General features: G+C 39.8%; 1 protein-coding gene across 2 annotated transcripts in view; it reads right to left on the minus strand.

The window, feature by feature from the left end:
* Positions 1 to 13,528, minus strand: part of LOC124151049 (short-chain dehydrogenase/reductase family 42E member 1-like) — a 314,896-nt gene that overhangs the window by 144,750 nt on the left and 156,618 nt on the right. For both annotated transcript variants that reach the window (XM_048400730.1, XM_046523340.2), the window contains one exon: positions 9,123 to 9,180. In XM_048400730.1, coding sequence (XP_048256687.1) covers positions 9,123 to 9,180 — 58 coding nt within the window. The remainder of the gene's footprint in view (positions 1 to 9,122; positions 9,181 to 13,528) is intronic.

Here is a 13,528-nt window from a genome sequence, read left to right on the forward strand (position 1 = left end):
ACTAAGGTTGAAAAATATGTTATTGAAAGAAACTTGTTAAAAAATGCAACAGGGTGAAGAATGTTTTTTTAAAGGTATGATTTGTTTCGAGGAGCAACACATTACATCCGTTTTAGACCTAAATAGTAACTATGTGTTGAATTATCCCTAAACTCGTCACCTCACTCTCACCTTGACCTTATTCATTTAACAAACCACAGACAGACACACAGACACACAGACACACAGATACAGACACACACACAGATACAGACACACACACAATCTGAATCCTTCTCAAACACAACTTCAGTAACAGGTATTTATGCAATATGGTTGACTTTCATCAGTGAATTGCCTGCCAGCATACAGGGCTCTTCAATTTTATTCAACAACAGCCTACATTCATGATAACCTTCAGATAAGAAAAAGCCATGTTAGATTTGTACATTTGCCTTCAAGTGTACCCTACACTCATGTAATCCAGGTAATCGCCAGCTCTAATCCATCAAACACACGTTCTAAACCACCTGGCCAGAACCTAATCCACATCCACCTGCATGAAGCTCAACCAGATTCCTTCAAACACACAAAACCTTACAAGACTCCCTGACTTGCTGTGGCCTCACCTTGCAGCAGAATACTTTTACAGCGCCTCTGCAACCCACACTAACATATGAGCATCAAATAATAAATATGAATGGCTTCAAATTCCATTCCAATCTAATCATTTTCCTGCCTTCAGGTGGTTCTGTCAGCTTTGGTAGTCTTGGTGGTTTGTCTAATGTGGGGACCTGTGCTTGTTCAATGAAGCCTGGGCATTGTTGCTGCGACATTTATCTGGCTGTAGGAACGCTTTGATCATGAGCTCACTACTCTAATGTGCGACTGAAGTGGAGGGATAAGCACTCCAAAATGCCTATTGAGAATATGGCAGGATTTCCTTTAAGTAAAAAATGGTATGGGGAGTTATCTGCCCCTTGTGGCAGCTAAACGTGAAGTGAAGAGAATTAATCAACTAAGAGTGTGTGTCGTTTCTATCTTATTTTAACAACCTTCCTTTGATTCTTTCATTGAAGACTAGTGTCCTGGATACATAGTCCAGAGTGCCGTTGTACAAAACAACCTCAGCACTACGACAGTCGTAAGTCTACGTAAGGTATGGGAGTTACGATCACATTAGCGCTAAGATTGCTTTGTACAACGGCACCCAGGACCCCGTTTCACAAAGCAATGTAGTGCTAAGGTGATCGTAATGCCCATATCGTAACATCGGCTTACGATCATCGTAGAACTACGATCACGTTGTGGAACAGGCTCCGGGTTAGTGATTGTAGAATACGACTAAAATGAAAATTAGATGGCTACAATGATTAGTATGGATACATAATGTACTTGTACCATGACCTGACCAGGAATACCAAATTCCACCTTGACCTAGATGATGTTGTGTGCTACTGACAATGGATCAATGCTGATGCTTCTGAAGGAGCAGTAAGGGATGTCACATCAAACTTCATGATGTCAATTTCTTAAGGTTTTTACAAGATGGTGACTGACCAATTAGGGAGATTAATTAACGAGTAATGATGAAGTCTCCTTGGGAACATCGATCTTAATTGGTAACTCAATAAATATAGGGTACAATAATGAGACCTACACAGCTTTATCATTACTTGTTAAAGAATGTAGCTATCTCATTGTAAACGTACCATGACAAAATCCATACAAGACGGCTCGTTACATCCTGTACACCCTGCAAGTGACACACACAACTGATTATCTTCTACATAAATAACAATCACAAAACCCTTTCCACAATCATAGAAAAATCTTGTGTGCTCAGTCTTCACTACAAAAAAATATCTACAAAAAATTGTGATCTCTAAATTTTTTGTTTAGTATATTTTCACATTTGCCTTCTTGTATCACGAAGTCATGTGTTTAACACACAGGTAGAAGTAAAAAACAACACTCTTTTACAATTACAATGTCTTTGGTTTGAGTAACACATCTTATTTTTAAACCCCTTTCCACTGTAGGCCTTATCTCTGCTTGTGACCTGTATTCTTCGCTGGGAGAAACTAACAGCTTCTAAAGAAAGTCAGCCAATGCTATATGTCAGTGTCTTTGGACACAAAATATGGGCTGTCCACGGTGATGGCACATAGCCATTATGTTATACATCTTGTTCCATTACATAGTCAGGTTCAAATGGCAAATCCTCATCAAAAAGACAAAGTTCCATAAAGAATGGACTGTGGTAAAAATGTTATCAATTTGCCTGCAACTATAAGCTGGTGCAAAATGTGCAGTCTTTACCTAGCCCAGCACTTCGTCCAGCTTCTAAACTCTTAAGCCTATTGATTTGCAGATCTATTTGTTCCCATTTACAAAACAACTTTAACTAGAAGATTAAGAAGGTGAGTTCCCACTCCCTGTGGATTTGAACCAGGAAAGTCAAGCTGGTGATTGATGGCTTTGTACAAAATGTTACCTTTTTAGGTAACCTCCCTTGAGGGGCAATTAGTAAACTGAAAACTTGCTTTGTGCTGTTTTAGACCTATATACCTGCTTGGGCTAGTTTAATCCTCTCATCTCATTTGATCCGATTTAGCTTAATTCTGCTTTCTAGGCTTTCATATGACATGACCACTGTTCCTGTTTTGTCCTTGTGAATGAGTTGGAGTCTTGTCGCATTCCGAGTAATGGGTGACTGAGAGCCTGAGAATGAAGGTATGAGCTCAGCCAGGTCACTGAGCCTGACCACCCGATCCCCTGACCAGTCCAGACATTATTGCCGAGTGAATTATTGCCGATTGAGCCTTAAACAACAAACAAACTAAATATTTCTTCGTAACCTTCACCTTCCGAAACATGGATAGTGCACATTGTGATTCAGCCATAGTGGCCATCTGATCCCCTTAATGACAAATCTACAACAGCCAAACTGAGGGTCACCAAATAGAAAAAATGAAATGATGGTGACTCCCTATAATGCAACGATGTCAGAGTTATTGGGTTATTTTTGTAATCAAATAGCAACAATTATCATTCTTTCTAATAATGTATTTGTTTGTTGTTTAACGCCGCACTCAGCAATATTCCAGCTATATGACGGCGGTCTGTAAATAATCGAGTCTGGACCAGACAATACAGTGATTGACATCATGAGCATCAATTCACGCAATTGGGATCGATGACATGCATTAACCAATGGGGCAAGCCTGACCACCCGATCCTGTAAATCGCCTCTTACGACAAGCGTAGTCGCCTTTTACAGCAAGCATGGGTTGCTGAAGACATATTCCTCCCCGGATCTTCACGGTTCTCTTTCTAATAAAGGCCTGATGAAGACTGTCACTTTGGTAAATGGTAACATTCCCTCACACCAAATCTTTACTTATGGAAACCCAAATGAATTGCATCATCATATAAAAAATTCTTTTCCTAAAATCATTGTAATGCCAAGCCCAGTTCTCTGAAGGAATGTTAAACTTGCACTGTCTACTCATGTCGACACATATGATAAATATCAAAAGTCAAGAATGTTTTTGACTCTCACAGCATGAATCAAGTCAGTGTGCAATTCACCATCTATTTCCAGACTTTCTGATTCATATATGGAATGAAAATGGCTGATGGTCATTAGGCAGCACAAAGTTTTCCTCCAGTTATTGAGCTCCATGATGCAATGCTTTTAGGCGAGACGGCGCTAATTAACCCTTTTCATGCTAGTGTTATCTGGCACAGACTGAAGCTCCTTATGAACATGTTACAGGGTCAAGGACACGATACCACTACCATGAATTATCAAGAATGGTGGCATTTTATTTCTTGATTCTTCGAGATGAAATGATCAATCAGACAATATTTGTGATGCAGACAATTTATGACCAGGAAATGGGCCAGGTTAGGAGTTAATGACACAGCAAAAGCATGGATAAATGTTGAATATATCCGCAAGCTTCATTGGAAGATTAATGAAGTGGAAATTTACATGAGCTCTAAAATACTATACCAGAACAGGCAGACCTTTTGTGAACTCATTCTAACAAAGCATTTTATAGAAAGTCATTTGAATCATTGTCTGAAAACAATAATGGACATGCAAACATTGGTTGAATATCGTATAACTTTCTATATCCAACTACAGATATGAGTCTCTTTAGCTAATTTGTATCTTTATACATACTACTCAAGAACAGTTAAGAACAACCTGATTCTTTCATCTTTCATATTACTATATGTCATCGTATCCCAATTGGGTGGATCGATGCTCATGTCAATCATTGGATTGTCTGGTCCAGACTCAATTATTAAACAGACCACAGTCATATAGCTGGAATATTGCTGAGTATGGCGTTAAACAAAAAAATAAATAAATCATATTACTATAGTTAATCTGTCATGCCATGACACAGTTACGATAGTAATATGAAAGAATCAGGTGGTCCTTAACCTGTTTGAGTAGTATATCACAAAAAGATCATATTTTTAATTATTTGAAATTGAGATATGGTAAAAAATGTAAAAAATCTAAATTTATATTTTGTGCGTCAAATAGTCTAGAGATGAATAAAAATGACACTTCGAGCAGATTGGGACAGTGGTCGTCTGAAAGGACGATGTGAGTATATGTACAGTAACATTATTGTTTGGGTCATCTACATAAACCATCAACTGCATAAACACTGGCTTCATGACATACGTATATATAGTCCTCAAATTCAGTTTATTGGCATACGAGATCATAGATTATCTGATGCTGTAAATAACAACTTGTTACTCCACACACAAAAATGCATGGATAATATTTAACAATAGTGGATACAAAAGGTGAATGAATGATAGCCAAATATGATTTTTTCAAAACAAAATTGTCATGTTTGCAATGATAAACCCTAGACCAGCATCACCCATAGGGGTACTTACTTGCATCATATATCCATGCAAGTTTTGAATGCAGATGCTGAAAAAATTAAGTTTTTCTACAGATCACACCATGACATAAACTCAGTAACCACATCTAGAAACTAGATATCACAGGCAGACTTTCAGAGAGAAGATGTTCATTCTTATCTCTCAGGAAAAACATGAAGAAACATTTCATGCTTGTTCCTTTCTCCACTATTCTTTGTTTTTATAGTTTTAAAATAAAACTCATAGCCTTGTATAAGCACCTAACAGTATAGACAGCCTCTGTGGTCTTGTGGTAGAGCATCCACCCAGAGAGCGGAAGGTTCGAGGTTCAATCCCTGGCTGCGTCCCACCAAAAGACGTTAAAAGATGGTACTTGTTGTTACCCCGCCTGGTGCTTGGCATTAAGGGACTAAAACAAAGACTGGTTGGCTCGGAGTCAGTATACTGTGTCTGAGTGGGGTGTCCATGTTAAACTGGTCGGCTCGGAGTCAGTATACTGTGTCAGAGTGGGGTGTTCATGTTAAACTACAGCATGGTATCTCCATTGGCTAGCACTATAATATCAGCATCAGTCACGACTAGTACAAGCAGCCACACACACACACACACACTCAATTGCATGCACGTCGCTATATAAATGCAATAATCTTGGACGTGACCTAACACCCCATTTCACCTCACCTCACCTCACCTCACCTCACCTCACCTAACTTAGTATACATGGACCAAAAATGGATACCATTGTCCACACAGATGGACCACACATACACACAGCTGTAATAATTAGATCCAAAACAAATATTCTATTCTCAGTGTTACACTGCCACATATACTATCTGGGGTTAAAGTCACCTCAGCTGATTCCATGAATATTCCATTTCCTGTCTTTTAATGACATAGTACCATAGGCATAACAACAGTGCTGGATCTTCTTTCAGTCCAGTGACAAAATGTTCTTGAAATACAGCAGACCCCATAAAAGAAATCTGGTCATTATCCTCTTTTATCAAAAGATTTGGACACAAAATGCAACCTCAACAAAACATCATAGCCTCTTAGTCCATTAAAACTTTCGCAAATTGGCATAATAGCTCCTTCGTTTGTAGCTACATAAAATGCCAATGCCTTAAACAACATCAAAGCGTCGTAGAACGCAGACTGAAACGGATGAACAAACGTGTGTGATCGCTTCCCATAATTCCCTCCCATTTATGAATACATCCAGACATATTAATCATATTTGTGCACATCTTTCAAGTGGAGGGATGGTCCTGTCACAAACAGTATGTCTTTGTCTGGTGGGCAATGAGAGACGATGGCCCATGACTTGCTAGCAGCTTTTGTGTTCGCTTGTTGGCCATTTCACACTCTTTGTAATCCGCCTTAGTGAGATCAGATTTTCTGAACAATTTTATGGTACACTGAAAATGTAGAAATAATTGTCCATCCATCAGCCGGACTAACCAGAATGTAAAGATGGCTGATTGTGTGGAGGTATTTCAGGCAGTGGAGATGACATCAGTGGAAAATCGCAACAGAACAATATTTTGTTGCTTAGGCGGATCCAGACTGGGGATCCAGACTGGGGATCCAGAGGGTCCAGACCTACCCCCACTTTTGGAAACCAAATGTAGAATGTTATAGGCAGTAAAATTGACTGAGAGAGGATTTTGATATTTAGGACCCCTTCCCTTAAAAATGCTGGACCTGCCTTTGCGTTGGATGGGAACTCAAGATATTCAAGTGGGAATAGGTTGTTGGCTGAACCAAAAATCTTTTAGGACATTTTTAAGTAATGAAGTTTGAGTGCACATATTTAAAAAAACGCATCCTTAAAAATATTCATGATCCCTAACTTTTTTTGTTCAGTATATAAATTTCCCCACTATTGAATCAGGAGTGATCATTGTAAAGATTATTCTCCAGCCTTGATGTTTTGGAAATAAAAATGTCCTTGACCTGAAAATTTCACTCATCAACTAACAGATACAGCCTCAGCATATGTTGATAATCAAATATGCATTGGTGTGCCAATATGAAGCCATAAGCTTTATTATTCACACCGACAAGAACCTTCCTTATATTTCCCATTCTATAACCAAAGTTAAGCTACTACTCAAAACATCCAACTCCAACACAACACTACTCAAATTGAAAACACACAAACCAAAATAGCCAATCAGTCATATGAAATTAGAAAACATTTTCCTAAACTGAAATATCCACTATGAAACTTTACACATCCAAAATAGAAACGAACACGACCCAATACGTCTCACATGCCTGCCGCCAACCAACCCTGCCAGACGTCTCCCGCGACAACAGATCTTTTTTAAGGCTCCGGGATTACATGGAAGCTCTTGAAGACTCCTGACTGTCAGGTAGGCTTGGTCCCCCCTCAGAGTGGGCCCAGTAATGAAGATGAAATGCGTTACCCTCGAGACCAACATTACATAAGATCAGGGGGATTCCGTCACTGCTTTTAATGATGTCTCGATCAGGTCTGTTCACGGGGACAAGCACAAGAGCCAAACGAACTCGGATACGGAGCTTCTCTTACCACGCCACTCTTCAGCTTGACATACACTTGAATATATCTTAGACGCCTGTCACAATTATTGACCATTTTGTGAAGCAACTTTTAATAATTTTTAGATTGATTTTGATTTTTTTTAACTGAAGTGGAGGGAGTTTCGTAGTGCTGTCATCTTTCCATTAAAGATGTGGTGCAATGGGCAGTTGGTACGGCAGGTGCTTGTTAGGCTGGTTTGATTCCCAATATGGATATTGATTAGAAATTCATGAGATTCCCAAAGGATGTACGTAAAATTGTTAAAAACACATTTCAAACTAAACACTCTTTTTATGAGAAAATCTATACATACGTCTCCATGCCCCTAAGACTCCTGAAGTATCTTAACTCTTGTAGCATAAGAGAACTATCTGCAGACTACACACAATCATTTATACTGGAAAAAAACCTTATTGACTCAAGCATACACAAATAGTTTTTTTTATGCTCAAATCATAAACTGAGCTATGCCATGTTTCCATTAAATCAAATAACATGAGATTTCTTTAGTGGATTTCCATAAAAAAACACTGACGTATTTATGTGAGTATTTATGTCTACTCAGATAACCATACAATCTATCATTGTGAGAAATCAGTCAAGTCCTTTATCGATATTGCAGTTGAAACTATGAAAACAGGACTCTATCTTGCCACGCTTCACAAGACTGCTATCTAAGAAACCCATTACGTGAAGATATGTGTGTCTGATAACATACAACGAGTTGAATGACAATTATGGTGACCCACCAATGTCATATTCTATCAACATAAACTTGACACAAAATAAAAACAACACTTTATCATGTATGAATTGTATAAAAAAAATACAGATTTATTTTGTGGAATATTAAAAAAACCACAATCATATCTCTAAAAGTTCAAGAAAACACATAAATACACCAAGCGATGTAGCCCATGATCACCGATTCACCCTACAGATCCAGTGAACTATATTTTGCTGACTAAAGTGGATCTTGATTAAATCAACTGCTACGATTCTTGACCTTAAATCGCGTTAATTGGGCACGCATCTTGCAGACATCTTCAGCAGAGTGTGGGCTTCTAAAAGACCCCGCTCAATCGGACAGACACAAGAGAAGGAATTCCACGACAAAACCCTCTGCGAGCATGGAGACTCTGTATGCAGTGCTTGTACTACTTTCACACGGAATGGTAATGCAATTTCCTTCCTCTCTGCTGACCTTTCATTGGTACTCAACTCCACCGATATTCTGGGAATCCTCTCTTCCCTATTTCGTTTTGTCCATTTACAACATATTTCAATTATCTACATGCAATCTACATTTTTTTTACATCTTTAAAAAGTTTAAAATAAATTCATAGAAAATCAATGTCGATTAAAACAGTGTCATAGATTATATGACATTAATATGAAGACACTTCTTGTGCAATTGAAGGTATAAGAATATGTGGGAATACGAGTACCAGTATCTATCATAAAATACCATTTGGTCTGAAAGGATGTCCTTTAAGCATTAAAAAAATTAATAAAATACAGAATGTTAAACCGAAAAAGAATGTCTTATCTCAGAGAGCATCTAATCCCCTGGAAATGATGAAGTACCGATGAAGTACACCATGAGGAAGTTGTCCCTGGACTCCACAGAATAACATGCAGAACATACCTTTCACAACATTCTCAGTTCCTCCGATGTTAACTTCTTGGATGAGCTTCCTGTTCAACTGAAACAGGAAAATAAATTACTTTTTATCTGAACAAATAAATAAATGCATTGAACATTTTGAACACGAAAGTTTACTTCCATTTCAAATCCCTTAGATGTGTTAACACAGCAGTAAGCAGCAGTAAGCAGCAGACCCAACTACATTACAGCAGCCTGTTAAATCTGGAAAGGCAAACCAGTGATTGAAAGCATGAGCAAGTCATGAGCCTGATAACCCCTTCTCATTTAGCCACCGCTTGCAACCAGCGATGGAGTAGTTGGAGCCTTTCTTCACAATCAGACTACAAGAGCCGTGTGTCACTGTGTTGTACAATCAGACTACAAGGGCTGTTTGTCACTGTGTTGTACAATCAGACTACAAGGGTTGTGTGTCACTGTGTTGTACAATCAGACTACAAGAGCCGTGTGTCACTGTGTTGTACAATCAGACTACAAGAGCCGTGTGTCACTGTGTTGTACAATCAGACTACAAGGGCTGTTTGTCACTGTGTTGTACAATCAGACTACAAGGGTTGTGTGTCACTGTGTTGTACAATCAGACTACAAGAGCCGTGTGTCACTGTGTTGTACAATCAGACTACAAGGGCAGTGTGTCACTGTGTTGTACAATCAGACTACAAGGGCTGTGTGTCACTGTGTTCTACAATCAGACTACAAGGGCTGTGTGTCACTGTGTTGTACAATCAGACTACAAGGGCTGTGTGTCACTGTGTTGTACAATCAGACTACAAGGGCCGTGTGTCAATGTGTTGTACAATCAGAGTACAAGGGCTGTGTGTCACTGTGTTGTACAATCAGACTACAAGAGCCGTGTGTCACTGTGTTGTACAATCAGACTACAAGGGCTGTGTATCACTGTGTTGTACAATCAGACTACAAGGGCTGTGTGTCACTGTGTTGTTCAATCAGACTACAATGGCTGTGTGTCACTGTGTTGTACAATCAGACTACAAGGGCCGTGTGTCACTGTGTTGTACAATCAGACTACATGAGCTGTGTGTCACTGTGTTGTACAATCAGACTACAAGGGTTGTGTGTCACTATGTTGTACAATCAGACTACAAGGTCCGTGTGTCACTGTGTTGTACAATCAGACTACATGAGCTGTGTGTCACTGTGTTGTACAATCAGACTACAAAGGCTGTGTGTCACTATGTTGTACAATCAGACTACAAGGGATGTGTGTCACTGTGTTGTACAATCAGACTACAAGGGCTGTGTGTCACCATGTTGTACAATCAGACTACAAGGGCCGTGTGTCACTGTGTTGTACAATCAGACTACAAGGGCTGTGTGTCACTCTGTTGTACAATCAGAATACAAGGGCTGTGTGTCACTGTGTTGTACAATCAGACTACAAGGGCTGTGTGTCACTGTGTTGTACAATCAGACTACAAGGGCTGTGTGTCACTATGTTGTACAATCAGACTACAAGGGTTGTGTGTCACTGTGTTGTACAATCAGAGTACAAGGGCTGTGTGTTACTGTGTTGTACAATCAGACTACAAGGGTTGTGTGTCACTGTGTTGTACAATCAGAGTACAAGGGCTGTGTGTTACTGTGTTGTACAATCAGACTACAAGGGTTGTGTGTCACTGTGTTGTACAATCAGACTACAAGGGTTGTGTGTCACTGTGTTGTACAATCAGACTACATGAGCTGTGTGTCACTGTGTTGTACAATCAGACTACAAGGGCTGTGTGTCACTGTGTTGTACAATCAGACTACAAGGGCTGTGTGTCACTGTGTTGTACAATCAGACTACAAGGGCTGTGTGTCACTGTGTTGTACAATCAGACTACAAGGGTTGTGTGTCACTGTGTTGTACAATCAGAGTACAAGGGCTGTGTGTTACTGTGTTGTACAATCAGACTACAAGGGCTGTGTGTCACTGTGTTGTTCAATCAGACTACAAGGGCTGTGTGTCACTGTGTTGTACAATCAGACTACAAGGGCTGTGTGTCACCATGTTGTACAATCAGACTACAAGGGCTGTGTGTCACTGTGTTGTACAATCAGACTACAAGGGCTGTGTGTCACCATGTTGTACAATCAGACTACAAGGGCTGTGTGTCACTGTGTTGTACAATTAGACTACAAGGGCTGTGTGTCACTGTGTTGTACAATCAGACTACAAGGGCCGTGTGTCACTGTGTTGTACAATCAGACTACCATCTGTTTCAACGTTCATCAATGTGTGGCCAGTTGTCATGATGGCTATCTGTTCATGAATTCAGCAGATCCTAGCAGCTCACAACCTCTCATACAAGGAAACGGCAAAGATAAGAGTGAAATGGGGCTTTATGAATGTTGCGTCCCAGATTATTGCATTTTTATAGTGATGTGCATGCATACGTGTGTTTGTGGCTGCTTGTATTATGCAAGACTGATGCCAATTCTATAGTGCTAGCCTACTGATATGAAATGACGCAGTTTAACATAAATTTCTAACCATTCTGACACAATATACTGACTCTGAGCCCTCCTTGAACAGTCCTTGTTTTAACTCCATAATGCCGAGCGCCAGGCAGGGTAACAACAAGTATCATCTTTTAATGTCTTTTGGTCGCAACTTGGGATCAAACCCGGATCTTCCACTCTCCGAGCGAACACTGTACCACAACACCACAGAGGTGGCTGAGTGACTTTAGAAGTTACATATATTTAGAAGTCATAGAATATATTTTCCATAAATTTATTCCATACATTTTCATGCATACAAGAGCAACCACCATATTACACTTATTTACAAACACAAAGCCAGTTATTTTTATATTAAGTTCAGCTTAAAGAGTTAACAACACTTCTCCCTAGCACTGACCTAAATATACCCTCTCATCCTCAATAAAAAACATTTTGGCAACAGTGTTCAACAGCAGACAATTGTGAGGGGAAGTTCTCTAGTTAGTCTGGCAGCCACATTTGCATGCCATTAGTGATGGCCTGTATCTGAATTGCCGTCCCTCCAATAAATGTTTTGTGTGATTTAGAGGCTATCAGACATTGTTATCTGACTATTGTGGGCAGGGATAGATAACAAATCACCCTGTAGGGTCAGAAATAGAAGCATCTGTTCCCCAGTCCTTCCCCAACCCTGTTGCCAGCAGAAGTCAACAGTTGACACTACAGGACACGGCCCTGTTCCACAAAACCATCTTAGCACTAAGGTGATCACAACTCTCATACTTTAACATAGGCTAACGACCAGCGTAGCACTAAGATCACTGTGAAACGAGGCCCAGGACATTATTCAAACTGTTTCTAGCAAAGTCTTACTTACCCTGATGAATGACATTGCTAACTAGATTTGGCTTTTTGGTACATCTTTGGAACTAATTTGTACTCTCATCATTTTTTGGGGGGATGGGGGGGTGTAACTTGGAACTGGGCTAAAAATCTATTGACATATGATTTTCAAGATCAAGAATATTTCTTTTCAATTGATGACTGTGTTCTGTGATGCCTCTGTCCAGCAGAAGTTTCAGCAGCAGCAAGGTTAACTGTGGCTGGGTGAGTGGTTGTAAGCTACAGAATGTGACTAGAGAGTTGTGAGCAATGATATGGTCATTGATTAGTTAGTTTACTATACTAACATTCCAGTCCAGGGCCCATTTCCACAAAGCTTAGACTTAGTCTCCAGTGTTGGACCTGAGTTAACTCAAGCTGGTACCCTGACAACATGGTCCATGGTCTGGTTACTGAAAGTTGGCACACTGACAACATGGTCCATGGTCGGGTTACTGAAAGTTGGCACACTGACAACATGGTCCATGGTCTGGTTACTGAGAGTTGGCTCACTGACAACATGGTCTATGGTCTGGTTATTGAAAGTTGGCACACTGACAACATGGTCTATGGTCTGGTTACTGAAAGTTGGCACACGGACAACATGGTCTATGGTCTGGTTACTGAAAGTTGGCACACTGACAACATGGTCTATGGTCTGGTTACTGAAAGTTGGCACACTGACAACATGGTCCATGGTCTGGTTACTGAGAGTTGGCACACTGACAACATGGCCTATGGTCTGGTTACTGAAAGTTGGCACACTGACAACATGGTCAATGGTCTGGCTACTTTAGGTTGGCACACTGACAACATGGTCCATGGCCTGGCTACTAAAAGTTGCCACACTGACAACATAGCCAATGAACTATCTGGTGTTAATGCTACAATTATACTGCAGTTAAGGTGTCCTGGGTTTTTTTCAATTATTTTTGTTTGTTTTCGTAACAGAGGTCAGATTAATAGTAAAGATTTATCCAGTTTTAAACTTCTTCCTGATATTGGCATTTTTTCTGCAGTTTTCCAAAGTATCTCAATTCTCTCCGAGAAGTTGAACTGTC

The sequence above is a fragment of the Haliotis rufescens genome, unplaced genomic scaffold (assembly GCF_023055435.1).
Source record: "Haliotis rufescens isolate VD_foot unplaced genomic scaffold, xgHalRufe1.0.p SCAF_20, whole genome shotgun sequence".
NCBI lineage: Eukaryota > Metazoa > Mollusca > Gastropoda > Lepetellida > Haliotidae > Haliotis > Haliotis rufescens.